General features: G+C 43.4%; 1 protein-coding gene across 8 annotated transcripts in view; it reads left to right on the forward strand.

The window, feature by feature from the left end:
• The window catches only part of AMBRA1 (autophagy and beclin 1 regulator 1), a 178,546-nt gene that overhangs the window by 139,715 nt on the left and 20,714 nt on the right, over window positions 1-18,117 (forward strand). For all 8 annotated transcript variants that reach the window (XM_060606511.3, XM_060606515.3, XM_060606517.3 and 5 more), the window contains 2 exons: window positions 6,855-7,043; window positions 7,889-8,043. In XM_060606511.3, coding sequence (XP_060462494.1) covers window positions 6,855-7,043; window positions 7,889-8,043 — 344 coding nt within the window. The remainder of the gene's footprint in view (window positions 1-6,854; window positions 7,044-7,888; window positions 8,044-18,117) is intronic.

The following is an 18,117-nucleotide window of genomic DNA, read 5'->3' on the forward strand; positions in this document are numbered from 1 at the left end:
TTTTACTCCATATGGCTACTCATTTGTCCCAAGTTTATAGACTAATGCATTTGTCCCCATTGATTTGGAATGTCACTTTCATCCTATTTTTACTTTCCTGTGTTTATTTAGATGTATTTCTAGACTATACATTCTATCCTAGTGATCTGTGTGATTATTCATGTGAGAGTACCACATGGGTTTGTTTTGAGGCTTTGTGTTTTAGAATCTAGACCCATCCCCTCTTGTTGTTGTTGTTGTTGTTGTTGTTATTATTTACGTAGGCTTTATGCCCAGTGCAGAGCCAGACACAAGGCTTAAATTCACAACCCTGAGATCAAGACCTGACCTGAGATCAAGAGTTGGATGCTTAACCAACTGAGCCACCCAGGTGCCCCTCTTATTTCTTTAATCCAAATTTTCCTGTCTGCTCAAGCAGTTTTGTTTTCCTGTATGGACTTTAAAACTGTTTTACTTCTTCCCTTCACACCCCCTCCGCCCTGAAAAAAACCCTGTAGTATAATTATTGCAATCACATTAAACTTATGAATTAACTTAAGGAGATTCAACATCTTTATGGTATCTTTTTAGTAAGAATGTGGTATGATTTTCCATTTCTCCAAGTTTCTCTTGTGTTGTTAGGAATGTTTTCTTCATATAGATCCTACAGAATTCTTAAGTTTACTATTATAAGCTTATTTTTAAAATCCTACTGTCTTACTGAATTGTTTACTAGTTATAGTTGTTACTCAGGTAAATCTCATGGATTTTCTAGGTGTGTTATCTGTAAGAAGTGATAATTTTACCTTCTCCATTCCAAGTTTTACATTTGTGATTTCTTTCCCTTGTCTATTTGCATTGGCTCCTATCAGTACAATGTTAAATAATAGCAGGCATCTTCATATTGTTCCTGATTTTATTAGGAAAACTTCTAGCTTTTTCCCTATAAACATATTGCTGGCTTTTAGGTTGAACCAGAACTAGTTTACCATGTTAAGGAAGTCATCTATTCCTATTTTATTGAAAGTTTTTATCGAGAATGGATTTTGAATTTAGTCATGGCCTTTCAGCATCTATGAAGATGATCATATATTTTTTTTCCTCTCCTTTGATCTAATAATAAAATCTTCATATTAATGGATTCTGTAATATTGAACCTGTCTTTACATTTCTTGAAAAAAAAAAAACAAAAAACACCTGGTTGGTGGAGTATTCTTTAATGTAAAATTCTTTCCATGTAGCTTACTAATAGACTTTTTTCATTGATTTTTGCAAGTGGGATGGCCCTGTCCTTTCTTATAATATCTATGGATTTTGGTGTCAGTATCATGCTTGTATTATAAATATAACTTGGTAGGTTTTCTTTGGAGCAGTTTAAATACTATTTGAATTGCTTATGCTTTTGTATTTTAAAGGTCTGGGCCTAATGTCTGTCTGTCTTCTTTCTTTCTTTCTTTCTTTCTTTCTTTCTTTCTTTCCTTCCTCCCTCCCTCCCTCCCTCCCTCCCTCCCTCCCTTCCTTCCTTCCTTCCTTCCTTCCTTCCTTCCTTCCTTCCTTGCATAGAGGGAGGTAGTTCTTTGATAACTTTCTCTGTCAACTGTCCTATAAGGGGGTAAGCACATGAACTCTTATGACACGCTGTCCAGGTTCAAATCCCTGGTCAAGCCACCTTCTAGCAGTATGACCTTGGTTATTTAATCTCTCTCCACCTTCATTTCCTTGTCTATAAAGTGAGAATTATAATAGTGCAAACCTCATAGGGTTGTTCTGAGAATTATATTAGTTAATAATGTCAGGCACTCTGAACATTACCTGACATATAATAAATGGTCAGAAAGTGCTAGCTATTTTTATCATGTCTTTTTCTAGGAAATTGCACCATGATTCTTTGAGAGTATGGCCATAACTCTATAAAGTCCCACCTGCCCCCATCTTTAGTACACTGGGATATGTATTCTCCATCTATGGAGAGTAATGTTCATGTAAGTAAGATATTGCTCTCACCCCATTGCCTTATCTGTAATGGGCTTCCCATCCTTCTCAAGCATGTTGTTTCTACCCGGTTGCAGGTCATTTGCCTTGATAGGAAAACAAAATCTTCAGAAAACGGGCCTAGGATATGTTGCTGTCGTAGCTTTGATGGCCTTTTTGGTTGTCCCAATGTGTTTTGTATAAGCCTTAACTTGTTCCAACTACAACTTCCTATAATTCTCCTTCTGTGTTTCTTCTTGCATCTTTTGATTACAACTCTTGTAAAACCTGAGTTGATCCGAGAGTTTCATGTAGAACTGGATTGGCTCATTTAGTTTGGCTCATGCATGGGGTTAGAATTCTGCTTTTTTAAGAGTGTCCTATTTTTCTTAGAGTTCTGACCTTGGAAAACAAACTGCGTTCTGGTTGCTTAGGGCGTATATGTCTAATTATAGTCAGTGTTCCTTCCCATGGTATTACCCTCTAGAATGATAGTCACTTTTACCTGAGTTGCCTGTGGTTTGCTGGTTGGTCTGAATGAACTCTAGTTACAGTTTGCATCTTCACTCTTGATAGATTCAGCTGTGAGAAGAGTAAGTAGGGAATTTCTTTTGCTGTGGGATTCATTTCTGAACACCACGTACCTCTCTGTCAAGGGTAGCCTTTGGCTCTGGCACAGCCTGTGCCTGCCAGCCACTGGGCTTGAGTTTTACTCATGTGTTCAGCAGCCACTATATTGCTGGTCATCTGACTTACCGAATTGCATTTAACTTTTTTCTGGAGTTAAAGATTCTTGCCACATGTTTCTCTCAGTTGGGATGCAAGATTAATGAATTCCTCTTTGTAAAGTTTAGAAGCCGGTGAAAAGGCCTCAGACGTGTAGTTAATTTTGAAAACACTTTCATGAAAAAGTAGCTCATTAGATTCACTCTTTTTTTGTTTGTTTTTAACATTTATTCATTATTGAGAGACAGAGACACAGAGCGTGAGCAGGGGAGGGGTAGAGAGAGGGGGAGAGACAGAATCTGAAGCAGGCTCCAGGCTCTGATCTGTCAGCACAGAGCCCGATGCGGGGCTCCAACTCACAAACTGTGAGATCATGACCTGAGCCGAAGTCGGTCGGTCAACCAACTGAGCCACCCAGGCGCCCCTCACTCTTGTGTTTTAAGAGTGAGCTCTTATTGGGTAAAGAGCATTGGTCACTAGGTCTTCCTGCCAGAACTGGCCTTCAGAAATCCAGTGGCTGAGTGGTGTAAGGCAGACCATACCACAGGAGATGTAGCGATTGGTGCCTTCAGGGAGGGCTTGCAGTGTCATACGTAGTTCTGTGAGGAGGTCTTACTCTGCAACCAGATGGGCTCAGAGCCAAAAGGAAATTTCCCTGCTGATTTAAACCCCTTTGAGTTTTCCAAATCAGTATCTAATGCATTTGCAAAAGCACTGCAACTGCTAATCGCTCCCATGGCCTCATCTGGCCAGCCAGCAACAGGCTACAAATCGATCTTTGTACAAGGTGTTTGTTTATAATTTATGGAGCTGATAGGAAGGCAGAGCCATCTGCTCCTCCAGGCATCAGTATTTCTAACCCCTCCCATTCCCTGCTAGGGCATTTTCACTTGGAAATCATTTATAATTAGGAGGAGATTACATTGCGGAGTCTGGAACATGGCTTCCTGCTGTCTTCTGCATCATTTTTTCTCCCCCTGGAGCTGCCCCCTGAAGCTCTTAAGCAGCTTTGATTTGAAAAATCCTTTCTTTCCTAACCTTTATTTCCATTCTGAGCTGCCCCATCACCCTTCCCCACATGTGTTTTTGCCTTTAAGTGCAGGGCAGGTTGCTGGAGCTACAGCTCAGGAATCAGGGACTGTTTGGTAAGGCAGCAGTTTTCAAGTGTGGTCCCAGACCAGCAGCATCAGAGGCATCTGGGAACTTGCTAGAAATGCAAATTCTCAGGCCTCACCCGAACATTCTGTGTTTTAATAAGCCCTCCAGGTGATTCTGATGCATGCTAATACTGGAGAAGCACTGTGATAAGGCGAGGCAGAGAGCAGAACAAAGATTTCTACTGGTGTGTGGGTTGCCAGTGTCTTAGGCTTTATTTCACTTCACCTTTTTCTCTACCTGCTTACATTATTGTTCAGTCCTGAAAGGGTGAGTTGTCCTTGTCATGAGTGCATTACTTTCCTAAGGCCCCAGAAAACAAGAAACCTCTCCCTGTGTAAATTAACTCATCAAAATTTCAGCCTCATGAGGAGAAGCTACACAAGTGAATTGAAGCAGTGACCACTCACCATTGTAACTGAACATTTCCATTTCCATGTGGGAAATTAATAGACAACGGGCAGCAAATGTAAGCCACTAATTGGAACTTTGAAATAAAAATGAAATTGTAAACACACCACCCAGTGCTCGTAGAAGTGAAGCTACCAAATCACTGTGTGCCTGCCACATCCCCTTCATTAGGACAGGAGTGAAGCCCCGGGTCACTAGCTGCACAGTTGCTGCGATTAAACATACGCCTGGAGAAGCTCTGCCTGAGTTTTCGGCATTCTCTTTTCATTTGTCATTTGCATGTCTGTCTGTGAGCTCCCTGCAGTGACTGGGAGCACTTGTGAAACTGGGTGGAGTTGGTGGAGAAGGAACAAAATTTGGGAGGTGGCCATTGATTTGGATTCATCATAATGTAGTAAACACAAACACAGTGGCTTGGACTGGAGGCTGACAAAATGCTTTTCTGTCTATACGCCCAGTTTTTCAGCGTTTTAGAGCCAGGCTTTCCAGAAGAAGGAAAACCTTACTTGTACTCTCCTTGCCACCCTGGCTCCCCTTAGGAATTAATCTGACAGTAAGCAGTTAAGTGCTTTTTATTTTATGTTGGTGGTGAGTTCTGAGGGTCACTATAGATTTCTATATGTTCAACTGAGTTGTATGTGAGCACACATGAGTGAGATCTCTGTATCAGGGAGATAAGAAAGCCTACTTTCATAAAATAGCCATCATGCGTTTTTAAGATATTAAATGTGGATAAAATGGTAATTGTGCAAAACTGTTTTAAAGTTTGTTATAGTCTCAATTGTCAGTTTCTTTTTATCTTTCTGAGGGTTGTGCCAGCCTCAAGTTTAGAAGATCAAGATGGACTCACTCCCGAAGCTTCCCCCATTCCTTTGTTTTTTTCTCTTTTTTATATATCGCCAATTGGAATCATGTGTCAGCCTAGGGAAGGAGGAAAAGATTGTCATTTTTTGGCACCAGGCTGGGGACCCTGAGTAAGGAGCAGACGGTCTCAGTGCTAACTAGATAAATCTAGCCACACAGGCTAGAGCAGATGGTGGGTTGGAAGTTGAGCAGTACAGAGCCCTAATGGTGATAGCAGTGAATATTTGGATGTCATTATTTTATTAGTTAGCAAACAGAACCATCCTTGTGGTCCCTCCTCGGTTTTATGTGTAATGGTGCTGTAGGTGTCAGCCCCCAAGAGTTGGCACAATAGCCTAATCAATGTGTTCTGATGTCTTTTTTGATCTACTTTGTCGTCTCTGTAACTTCATTCACAACACACAGGGAAAGGAGGATGAATATAGAGTATTAGAAATTACTGTGGGTCTCTGAGCCCCTAAGCCTTAGGCCCCTGAAAAGCAATTCTTTGTTTTGTTTTCCTTAATTTCATGGGGAAACTTGCCCTTGACCTTCCTTCCAGGGCAGGCCTTTTGACTTCCTGGAATAGATCACCTGGAATCTGGTGAGTGCAGCTGAGCTTGAATTTTTTTTTTTTTTTTTTTTTTTTTTAACCATAATGCTTTTGACAGTGGACATTCAAGTAGTCTCCTTCAAATAAGAGAAGGACTGAAAAGTTTGTTTCATGTGCACTTGAAGTAGATCTAAGTGAGACAAAGCCCAGAGGAACTTGGTCCCTTTGGATGTGTTGTGCCGTTCTGCTTGTGCCCTTGGTGTGGGCATTCTGCTCCCAAGCTCACATCAAGGGTAAGCTGCTTCCTCTTGGCAGGGAATTACACAGTGGGCTTCGGAGATTCAAATGAAAACCCAAACAAAGCGTGTAGGCACAGGACCAGTGCTGGCCAACATCTCAGTCCTGTCACATGGAGCAGATCCTCCCCACATTCTTCCACCACCCCCACCCCCACCCTACTCCCTCCTGCTGAGCCTGCTGCCTGGCTGACCCTGTGCATAATTCTTTGTAGCTGCCAAGTACAGACTGAGGCTGCCCCTGGCTGTTTGCTTATGGCATTGGTAAGGCCTACGGCATAGTGAGAAATGAAGAGTTCTAGCCATCCAGCCACAGCTGGACTTTGTTTCTCTTTGTCCTCTCTTGTGGAGTTAGGAACAGGTGTTAGCAAGGACCTGTCCAGAAGTCTGAAGTCTCTAAATGTTCCATTTCCCTTAAATGAGAAAGTAAGGCACAAACTCATGAAATGACTTCCTTCTCCAATGTCGCATAGCAGGTGTGCAGTAGGATCCTCACCCCAAGGAAGCTTTACCTGTATCACCTTTCTCTTGGAATCAGTGGTTTTGCATTTTCATTCATCTTAGTTTTGATCTCTTGGACAATAACAGCTGCTGAGTGGCTCTCCAGGAACAATTTTTAATAACTTTTTCCATATCTAATCTCTCAAATGATGTTTCCAAAGTGTGAGCTAAGACTCAGCAGGTGGTTGTGATTGTGTTGACTATCTGTCGTTTCCTATTAAAATGGTAAAAGAGACATATCTTTCCAGTCTCTTGTGTTGCTTCTTCCATGAAATTTTAGTTTGATTGACAAGGCAGCCTTTAGCGTTTCTAGAGAGGGTTCAGGCCCTTAGGAAAGCCCCCAAATTTCTTGGCCCAGAATTTTTTACACCATCAACTCCAAACTCTCTTACCCTCTTTTCTTTCTTTGTCTGATGCAGCCTCCGTGAATGTGCTGGTGCAGAACTGCAAGATCTACAATGATGCCAGCTGTGACATTTCTGCAGATGGCCAGCTCCTGGCAGCTTTCATCCCTAGCAGCCAGAGGGGCTTTCCTGATGAAGGCATCCTGGCAGTGTACTCCTTGGCCCCCCATAACCTGGGTGAAATGCTCTACACCAAGCGATTTGGTAAGGGAAAGAAAGCCCAACCTAGTGACAGAGGGATGTCGGTGCCTTTGCATGGGCATTCCTAGGTGAAGCATAGCTTAGGTTGGAGTACTGATCATATCCTGCCCCTGCCTCCTTAGAGCACAGGCCAGAGGAAGATTGCTTGGCAGGAGTCTTGGCTGGTAGCATTACAGAAGAATCTCAGAATAAGAGTCCTTCCTGCCATGACAGCATCACCAACATGCTTCTGCTGTGATGGCCATAGATAAAGGAGGAGCTTTGGTCATGGCTTGGGGAAGCTTATACACCGTGAGGCAGTTTGGCCTTGTGTATTAAAAGCCCCTAAAATGTATGTTCCCTTCAATCCAGGAATCCCACTTCTAAGGAAATAATCAGAAAACTATACAGAGATTTATGTACGAGGATGTTCACAGCAGTGTTACTTATAGAGAAAAATGTCAAATGGTGAAGAATTGCTTAAATAAATAAAGGTGCATTGATAGGGTAAAATACCATCCGGCCTTTAAAATGCTCTTATAGAAGAATATTTAATGGTGGAAAAAATGGTCCTAATGTATGAGGTGAAAATAGATTTCAAAATAGTATTTTCAGTATGGTACCAGTTTTTTTAAATGTGATTCTATGACGACAGTGGTGAGCATTTGTTAAGTACTTTCTGTATGTCAAACACTGTATTCAACACTTGAGACACCTTCTCATTGTACTCCTCACTGCACTCCTATGAGAGAGCCCCTGGGTAACCAAAGACGCAAACTGAAAATAAAGAGAAAAGACTGAGAGGGAACATTATTGCCTTGTGATGGCAAGAACTCTGGGAAACATCTCTCTGTTCTGTTGGCTCTCAGGTCCCAATGCCATTTCGGTGAGCCTGTCCCCAATGGGCCGATACGTAATGGTGGGCTTGGCCTCGAGGAGGATCCTGCTGCATCCCTCCACAGAGCACATGGTGGCCCAGGTCTTCAGACTGCAACAGGCCCATGGTGGCGAGACCTCCATGAGGGTGAGTGCCACGGCTTATGCCTCCACTGTCGGGCAGCTCTCCAGGCTTGGCAGGGTAGTGAAGGGCAATGGTGTGATCTCCCAGCCTAGACTAGAGGTAGCATGTTCGTAAAGAGTAAGGAAAGACTGCAGTCCGGCCCATCCATGACCAGCTTTTGGAAGCTCTGGACTATTAAAAAGCAGGAACTTTCTCACACCCTCGTTCCTGAGCTGAGCTCCCCAGAGGCCTGAAAGTGTCTTTGGATGAAGACCAAACTGAGTACCTCCTTACCTCAACACGAGACCTTTAGTCTGGAGATACATAAAGGACCCAGTGAAATATTTATGCTTATTTTAAAAAAAATTTTTTTGAAGAAGCAAACTATAAAAATTGATAAATGTTATACTATGAAATGTTCTTTTCCGTGGGTTGTAATCATGTTGGAGGATGAGGCCGCTGTGCTCTTAATCATCTCGTCCATTTCACTACCAGAGAAAGGTCCTGTTGGGGCCCTGTCTTGTCTGAGGTGGACCTCTCTTATACTGCCGTAAAAGCCTTCTGGGCATCATGGGGTTAGTGGCCTTCTGAACTCAACCATACTAGTTTCTGACTGAGTTCCCATGGGGGCTGATTTGCTTTTGCTGAGGGGAATTGAGCATTTGAATGGTTCTCTAATTAGATGGTATTTAAGCTCTGTCTCAAGCTAAGAACCCATGAATTCCCTTAGCACTTTGTGCTGTGCCATTTATAGTTTTATGCACTTGTTTATGTGTTGTTTTGTGTTTTCTTTAGCTGAGTGGTGTGTATGTTTAATCTGCCCAATTAGGTTCAGTGTAAGCTCCTTAGGGGCATATCCCCCAGGGCCCTTCATTTAGTGCTGTGCATGTAGATGTTTGATGCCTGGAATGGAAGCATTTGTTTTTTTAAAGAAAAAAAAGAGAGAGAGAGAGATAGGATCCACTGTGTAGAAAGTGACGGAAAGTGGGTGGCCTAGCATGGTTGTCGCCAGCCTCTTCTCCCTCCCATCTCCTACAGGGACCCTCTATCCAACTCTGCTGAGCCACTTCCAAGCACCCGGAATTTCAGAAGGTTCTTTCTTGTCAGTGTGCCTTTACTTGGACTGTCCTCTCTCTCAAACCCAACGTCCGTAGCTCTTCCCCTTTTCCAGGACCTTTCCAAATCACTCCCTCTTTGTACCACCATTGTACCTGGCTACTGGCACGCGTATTAACACTCATCACATCAGACTGCACTTACTTCTTCCCATGTCATTCTCCTCTTTGGAACTGTGAGCTCTTCGTGAGCAAAGACCATATCCATTTCGCCTTTATGAAGTTCAAGTACAAATAAGGAACTTGACATCTAGGAGAAGCTGAATGAATGAAAGAGGGTCTCAAGGCAAGCGTTCTCCTTAGCATTTCTAGGTGGTATCGAGCAGAACCAGTGATAGGTGCCAGCATATTCCACCAAGCCTCTGAAAGGGGTGAAACATGAAACAGGCAGTCTGCCCTTGAAATCATACTGCCAGGGAAGTCCCAATTCTTGAATTCCAGATGACTTTGGAAATATCTGATATTAGGTGATTGGGAGAAGACATTCTGGGACGTTCACAGGCCTGTTTTCTTACCTGGACATTTGAGGATGGACATTAAGGTTTAGTTTAAATATTCTTATTTTGCTTCTCTTCAGATTCGGATGGTAAAAGTACCTGGTGTCTGCCTTGCACCACCTAGAATCCTGGTCCCAACAGCTGTTCTTCTAAATCCTTCCTGCCTAATTGTGGAATAATTGTTTATAATCATTAAGAGACAGGATCTGATTTCGGCAACACTAATGGACATCTCCAGCCTCTTCCGGAAGCCAGGGCTCCTGCCCAGCTCCTGGGCATAGCCTGCCAGTCCACCATCCTAGCAAGGTTCCTCTTTTCCATAAGTAGCTTAGAAACATCTGGCTAAGGGCAAACAGCTACAGGGCAGAAGCCAAGATGTTGTCACGTATGGGGCTGGCAGCTCAGGGAATGCAGTTGGAGGAGTCTGCTGAGGAGATATGGTGATCCGTTGCTGTCCTGCTAAGGGGCTCAGGGCAGCTAGCCAGCTGCTGCATGCCTCGTGACAAGAGCTATTTCTCAGGCCTCCTGGTGAGGCTTTTTTGATTCTCAGTAGGCACCATCTGCCACTTAGGGAGCTGAAGTGACTAGAAAGCTCCCATTTGGGAAGTGTTCCTCTCACCTAAGAGACAGGATCCAGGCTGCTGAACAAGGTTTTGCTCACCCTGTGTCCACCACATCTGACTTTAAACCCCTGCACTACAGAAAAGTTTCTGGTTTTCCAGGTCTTGGTTGCCCCTTAACATCCAAAGGCACCAAAGCACTCAGAAAATATCCCTGAATTCAGTCATTGGTGGAAGGGAAGACACCAGCTTTTTTGGATAGCTATGCTGTACCACCGTTTAAGTCAAGGAGGGCCTTTTTGTCTGAGATCAGGGAGCGAGGGTTTAATGGGACAGTAGAGCATCTTCCTCTTTGCACAGGTAAGTATGGGTGGGTGTCTCCATCTGTAATGTCAAGCTCTGTCTTTGAAGGAATGCTTTTGTGGGTGATGGGCCTGTCCTCAAGCTTCTCTACCCAGAATTCATTCCCCTTCTTTTTGGTGGTCCTTCTTGGAAATCACCGTGATGTAATATTCAGAGGGGTAAGCTTGTTGGGTCAACTGACATTCCAGGAGAACATCCTCCAGAGCATCGACTTACCTTATTTTAATTCCCACTAAGTGACATCTCTCCCCAAGAGATGATCTCTTACCCAGCCCCATATGAACACTCTTCTGAAAATGAATCGCTGATTGCTGCTTTGCCTTGATGCATTTATTCTAAGCAGTTTTCAGACCTCTGGATCAGTGCTTCTCAAACTGTGTTCCTCCAACAACCTGTGTTAGAACACCTGGGGTCCTTGTCAAAAACAGACTACATATCTGCATAAGAATGGGGCGCGAGGGGTATCTGCATTTGTACACCAAACTTTCCAAGTAATTCTGATAACACACTTGAGTTTGAGAGCCGCTGTTCTTATGGACTCCTTTCTTCATTTTAGGTTTCTGCCCGCAGCCCCTTCAAGCAAGGGGGAGAGACACAGTCTCTGGTTTACGTGTGGTTTTATGCATGGGGCTTGGATCCTTGGCTAATCCTGTCACAGGCACTGTGGCCTTTGTGCTCCACTTCCTGCCAGACCTTACTTAGCTTGTTGGCTCTCTGTGCTTCCCCTCCTGTCTTCTCTCAGTTGTTGTTGCCTTCAAGAGCTCTCCCATGAATATCTGCGTTCTGGATTCTGTTCTGCCCCCATGTTGAGCCATTTTAATTTTTACCTTTGTTTCTAGGATCACGGTCTTTTTGATATTTCCCTTCTCTGCTTCTGAGACTAGGCTCAGTCTTCCCAACTTTAGTGTGGTTGGCAAATCTGGAAAAGTAAGACTGAGCACATATTTGATCATCCCCTCCCTTCTGCCCATTCCAGGTTCCTCCAAGCTGGGTATGCTATTCTGTGACTCAGGGTCTTATTTGTGTCTGGCTACCTTATACTTGAGCCGGGGAACGCTCTTTGCTAGTTTCTGTTTGGTTTTTGAAGTTAGGCATTTAGAGATTGCTGAGCTCAAGTTTTGCTAAATTCTCAAAACACTGAACTGCCTGTGTGCCCTCTCTGCTTTCATTTTCTAATTGGAATAAGGCATAATATTGTCACAGAAAACTGCAATTAATTTTCTAAAATAGTGGCAACTTGCACATTGTAATAACTTTGGTTGTAACCAAGTGAAAGCATAATAACAAAAATATAAAATTGCTAATGACACCAGAAATAGTCCTACACCAGACTGTTCTTCCATTTTTATATCAGTAATAAGTGCTGTTTTACCTAGGGCAAAAGTCAGCAGCTGTAGGGGCTGGGGAGTGGTGCTGGGGCATTTTGAACTGGAAAGCAAGAATAAGGATTAGTGCTTTCAACACCGGAATTAAGGTGCTGTGTATTCTTTTTCGCAGATGCATGGACCATCCCCCCAACAGGTGGGGGTTGGGGGCATAGAAGTGGTTCAGTAAGAACCGAAGAGGATCCTTGTTGTGTAATCCCTACAGGTCCTAGAGGCACTGGTTGCTTGAATCTTCCCAGTGCTGGTTTGGTTTTCTCTCTGGTCATTTTATTGGCAGAAGTGATGGATGAGGACACTGTCATTTGACTTGGATGGGAGAAGCTCTAGGAGAGAAAGCAATTTAGCTCTCCTTTCTCTGTGGAACAGCATTGTGCTTTTTAAGGCAAAGCCTCAAATACTTAATAAGGTCCACTTTATTGGAAGCTTTTTCTTTGTGGTTATGTGGTAAAACTGCATTTAAGTGTTGAGCAACTATTACCTAGACAGATTGTTAGTTTGGAGGGGGTGTTGGAAAGAGAGGCAGCTCCTCTCTCCCCCTTCTCTCCCCTTTACTCCCCTCTCTTCCTCTCTTCTCCCTGTCTCTCCCTCTTCATTCCTCTCCTTCCCTACTTCTTCACCTTGCGAGTTCTGTTCTTCACTGGTGGACTGTCCCTATGTATATCTTCTTCCTCTGGGGCTCTGGCTGTAGAGATCTGCATCCCCCTTATTCTCTAGGCAGCGGGGAAAGAACACAGATTTGTTACCATTTTTTACAGACCTACGATCTACTCTTAACTAACTGGACTGTAGTTCTCAATGTGTACTCTGCTGAGACCACATCAACATCATCAGAGAACTTCGTAGAAATTCAGATTCTCAGCCTCATGTGAGGCCTGCTGAATCAGGCTAGGGGTGGGGCCCAGCCTTCCTTGTTTTACCAAGTCTCCAGATGACTCTGCCCACTCAGTCAAGATTGAGAACGGATCATTGGCTGCATGGAGATTCTAGTTAGACGTCACCTATCAGTATAACTTTGTCCTTTTCCTTTTTGCTCTCACCGTCCCTAGAACCTCATCTGGTTACTTCCATGGCTCCTAATAACAGTATCTTTCAGATACTTCTAGCAAGTTGAGAAATTGATGTGTATCTCCAGCCTAAAGCATTCTGCATCATGCTAACATCCTAGTGGTAGTACTTTAAGAACTAATGCTGTGGGGTGCCTGGGTGGCTCAGTCGGTTAAGCGTCCGACTTCGGCTCAGGTCACGATCTCACGGTCCATGAGTTCGAGCCCTGCGTCAGGCTCTGGGCTGATGGCTCAGAGCCTGGAGCCTGCTTCCGATTCTGTGTCTCCCTCTCTCTCTGCCCCTCCCCCGTTCATGCTCTCTCTCTGTCTCAAAAATAAATAAACGTTAAAAAAAAAAATTAAAAAAAAAAAAGAAGAACTAATGCTGTGAGGCCTTTTTCCATTTCTGATTAAAATTCTTACCTGCCCACATTTGACTTTCCTTGAGCTCTTAACCGCAAGGCCTTGCCTGCTTGCCTGCACGCTATAGAATACAGAGATGCTTTGGCTTAAAAAGTGAGAAGCAGTATCTTTATCTTTCTCTCCAGGCCCTTCCCCATCTAAAGGAGTACTTCTTCAGTTCCTTTTTCCAGTATTCCACTCACTGTTATCCTTGGATGGGAGACATCACTATGATGCCCATTAATGGATGTCATCTTGGTTATAAAGAAACATCAGTTGTCTTTCTTTTTATAGCCATTTTCTGTCACTTTTATAGCCATCTTCAGAGAGCCTAGTGACTGATTATTATTATAAATTCATTAAAATCAACCACAGCAAAGGCTTGATATCCAGAGTGTTCAAATTAGTCATAACTAAATTGTAGCTTAGATCTTAGGGCAGCATGGGTGTCCAGCGCTGTCAGCCCTGGCCAGTGTTTATGTAACTAACGTGTACAGGCTCCTTGGGTCAGTCCTAGCTCCATGCTTCAGTATATAATCTTCACTATAACCTCTTTGCCCGGAATTTAGCCTGTGACATAATCTACTCCTCTCTACTTCCCTAGATTCTGAAAGTTTGATTTTCTTTTTTTTTTTTTAAGTTTTTTTTTTTTTTTTTTTTAATATTTATTTCTGAGACAGAGAGAGACAGAGCATGAGCAGGGGAGAGGCTGAGAGATGGAGAGACACAGAATCTGAAGCAGGCTTCAGGCTCCGAGCTGTCAGCACAGAGCCCGACGCGGGGCTCAAACTCACAGATCGCAAGATCGTGACCTGAGCCGAAGTCGGACGCTCAACTGACTGAGCCACCCAGGCGCCCCTGAAAGTTTGATTTTCAAAAGTCACCTAGAACTCTAGTCAATCTAGAGTATTCCCCAGAAATCTAAGGGAATGAGCCTTTCTTAATCTTGTCTGGCCTTGGGAGTGGCAAAAACCAAAAATAAAGATATTTTATTTTTGTACCCTGGAAGGAAGGGTACTATTTCTTCAAGGGGGGATTGGGAAAAAAGAGAGACAGCTTTGTTGTCAGAAATGATTTACTCTTTCCTAAGATTTTGTCCTCATTAATTTTCTTAAAGCCGCCTGTCAGTTGATTAAAAGCTGCTTCCGCTGCAATTATCTTAAAGTTGACTTCTGAGATGTGACACAAAGCATCTATCCTCAAACAGTGCCTTTCTTCAGCACATTGCAGGAAAGGGGGAGGGAGTATGGGAGAATTCAGGGGTGTCTCTGATGCACTTTGTCAGAGAAGGGAGGGGGCAAGATAAAACATTAAAAATAACAGTAGAGCTGCAATTAGTTTCGGTGAATTTTTCCATGACAGATTTCTCTAAAGTAACTCTAATGATTTCTTTTCTCATGGTCTCTCAGAGTGCAGCCTATTCTGTGTGTTATTCTTTTCACTCAACAAAGTTTAATTGAGCCCCTACCATGGGCCAGGTACTTTGTGAGGTCTGGGAAGGCAGTGCATAAAATGGACCTGGTCCCTGCTCTCTTGCTACACAAATGGCAGCGGCTGCTGCTGCTGCTGCTTCTTTTTCTTCTTCTTCTTCTTCTTCTTCTTCTTCTTCTTCTTCTTCTTCTTCTTCTCCTCCTCCTCCTCCTCCTCCTCCTCCTCCTCCTCCTCCTCCTCCTCCTCGTTCTCCTCCTCGTTCTCCTCCTCCTCCTCCTCCTCCCCCTCCTCCTCCTCCCCCTCCCCCCTTCTTCTTCTTCTTAATGTATGTTTATTTTGAGAGCGAGAGCACAAGAGGTGGAGGGGCAGAGAGAGAGAGAGAGAGAGAATGAGAATCCCAAGCAGGCTCCATGCTTCAGTGCAGAGCCTGACACAGGGCTCAAACTCACGAACCGTGAGATCGTGACCTGAGCCAAAATCAAGAGTCAAATGCTTAACCCACTGAGCCACCCAGGCACTCCCACAACGGGCTTCTTGACTGGTCTTTGCACTGCTGTATTCCTAATCTTCCCTGCACTTGGCACACAGGAGACACTGAGGAACATTCCAGGAATGTGTGTCCCTTTGATACCTTGTGCGCTGTGTATTTCCTACATATGTGTGAAGATATACCCCTTCTTACAGCCATCATCAGTGTGTCTAGCACATTTCTCCATAACAGTAATTGAAACTATCAAGGAGATAATCCTTACGAAAATAGGGAGCGTCCTGCTCATTTCACAATTTTGCCCAATATTGGGTTCTTGGAGTGCTAGTCCCAGCACTGAGACATGGTGATAGATTCCCAGTAGATAGCTTCAAAAGCGAAAAGCAGAACAGTTTGGTTTTTTTTTCAAGAATTGGTAGGAGAACCAATTCTTGCATTTGTAAAAGCTAAAAGTATTTTAATGTATTTCAAATATAAAATACAAAGTATTTTAATGTTTAACTGTCCTCAAAGCGCTTCCAAACATATCAACTAAAATGTATTAAATGTATTGGAATATATTGAAAGACTCTCTTATCCAAGGTGAATCTCTAGAATAACTTCTCATTTGGCCATTTCCTTTGAGATTCATGAAGCCAAGGAAGTTTAAGAACTTGTGCTGTGCACAGACATGTGGGAATAGGAGAAAATAATTATTTTAATTTGTTCTAGGAGCGTTCAATGCCTTGGTATTTCATTTAACACCAAAGTAGATCCCGCAGCTGAAGTAACCTCTGCTTTGTCCTAATGGCTTGAGATGCCTTTGGAAAGGCATCAGGCCAATTGAAAACTAAACTTCTTGTCCTCTGACTGCTCTTTGGGAGCTCTTTGAGAGGAATGAGTGAATAAAACAGAGTTTTCAGATCCCAGCAAATCACAAGAAGTTGGCTAGAAATGACTTCAAGGGAGCAGATTATCAATGGCAGCAGAGGGCAACACATTCCAAGAGTTAAGTAAAGGGGACCCCAGGCAGGCTCAGTTGGTAGAATGCGCGACTTGATCTCAGGGTGTGAGTTCAAGCCCCACATTGAGCCTAGAACTTACTTTAATTTTTTTTAATGTGTTTCATTAAAAAAAAATTTTTTTTTAACATTTATTATTGAAAGACAGAGAGTCAGAGCATGAGCAGGGGAGGGGCAGAGGGAGAGGGAGACACAGAATCTGAAGCAGGCTTCAGGCTCTGAGCCGTCAGCACAGAGCCTGACGGCGGGGCACAAACTCACAAACCACAAGATCATGACCTAAGCTGAAGTCGGATGCCACCCAGATGCCCCTAATGTTTTTCATTTTTGAGAGACAGAGAGAGAGAGCAAGGGAGGGGCAGAGGGAGACACAGAATCCAAAGCAGGCTCCAGGCTCAGAGCTGTCAGCACAGAGCCTGATGTGGGGCTCGAATACATGAACGGCGAGATCATGACCTGAACCAAAGTCGGACATTTAACCGACTGAACAACCCAGTCGCCCCTAGAACTTACTTTTAAAAAAAAAGTTAAGAAAAGGAGCTGTCGCTCTTCTTTTCTGTTGGGAGAGCTTTGGTTTAGGACAAGGGTGATCTAGGCAGATTTGTTCTTGCTTCAGCTGAATAAAGGGGAGAATTAGGTGAGCTCATATTCTGATTCTTATTTTTAAATGGTCACTTTAAAAGCAACCTCCTACAAGTTCTATACTCCAAAGTAGAATATAAAGAAGGCTTAGAGACAGTAAAAAAAATTAAAATTGCTGGAAAATGATCAGATTTTCCTAGGGATGAAGACACTTAAGTAATTCATGAATCTAAGTAAATCAACAACTTGAAAGGAAGAAAAGATAAAAGGTGAGCAGAGTCTCCCTCCCCCTGCCTGCTCTGGGACTTGTGCATTTCTCAGCCTTGGACAAGATGGGTAGTCATCCATTTCCAATGGAAAGGTCAGCTGTCTCTTAGCATCTGCTTTCCATTGATTTTTTCCCTCTTCCCAGAGAGTTAATTTTCCTCTAGTAACCCTCTCTAAAGGCTTAAGGCCTCCCTTGATCTCCATCATTACCGAGAAGGCATTTCTCCTCCTCACAGTTCCTTTCCTCCTCTTGGCTTGGGTCTTCTCTTGTGGCCAGTCTGTTTCCAATTCCAGTCTGTTTCTTCCTACCACCAGCTTCCATCGTCTTAGTTAAAACAGGGGAGATCTGCTGAGTGCACTCGACCTCTTGCCGCTGTGGAGCCGTTCCAATTTTACAGATGATGAGATTCCCCAACACAAACAAGATAACCACAAAGTTTTTTCTTTCAGCTTCTTATCTGAGCTGATCTGAACAATGCAGTTTGCTACTCAGACTAATGGTCTGAGCTTTATTGATATGCAGCCAAAAAGAAAACATCTTCTTGAGGGCAGCAATACATTTTTCGTCTAAATTTTAAAAGGGTGGAGAGGAAGGTTTCCCACTGAGCAACTCTGGTTGCCTCTCATTCTTTTCCTGTCTTTGAACAAGAAACAAGATCCCTTTAGTTTTGATCTGGGAACTGTATTCTTTTGCTCCTACTTCTGTTAAGTAGAGTTTGGGGGATGGAAAGGCAGGTGGTACACGAGATGGTCTTGGACCCCAGAAGTGAAAGAATCATCCTCTTGTCCCACTCTCTCAGAACCATAAAGACCTTGGCGACCTGACTCGTTCTCTGGTAATGTGCCAATATGGCACTGGCTCTCCTTCTAGTACATTGATTCCAGTTCTCTTCATAGAGTTTAGACAGAAAGGAAAACAGTCTGCTTGGGGAGGGGGTTGCTGTCAGCTTTTGTCATATACCAGG

Source organism: Panthera onca, chromosome D1 (assembly GCF_046562875.1).
Source record: "Panthera onca isolate mPanOnc1 chromosome D1, mPanOnc1 haplotype 2, whole genome shotgun sequence".
Taxonomy (NCBI): Eukaryota; Metazoa; Chordata; class Mammalia; order Carnivora; family Felidae; genus Panthera; species Panthera onca.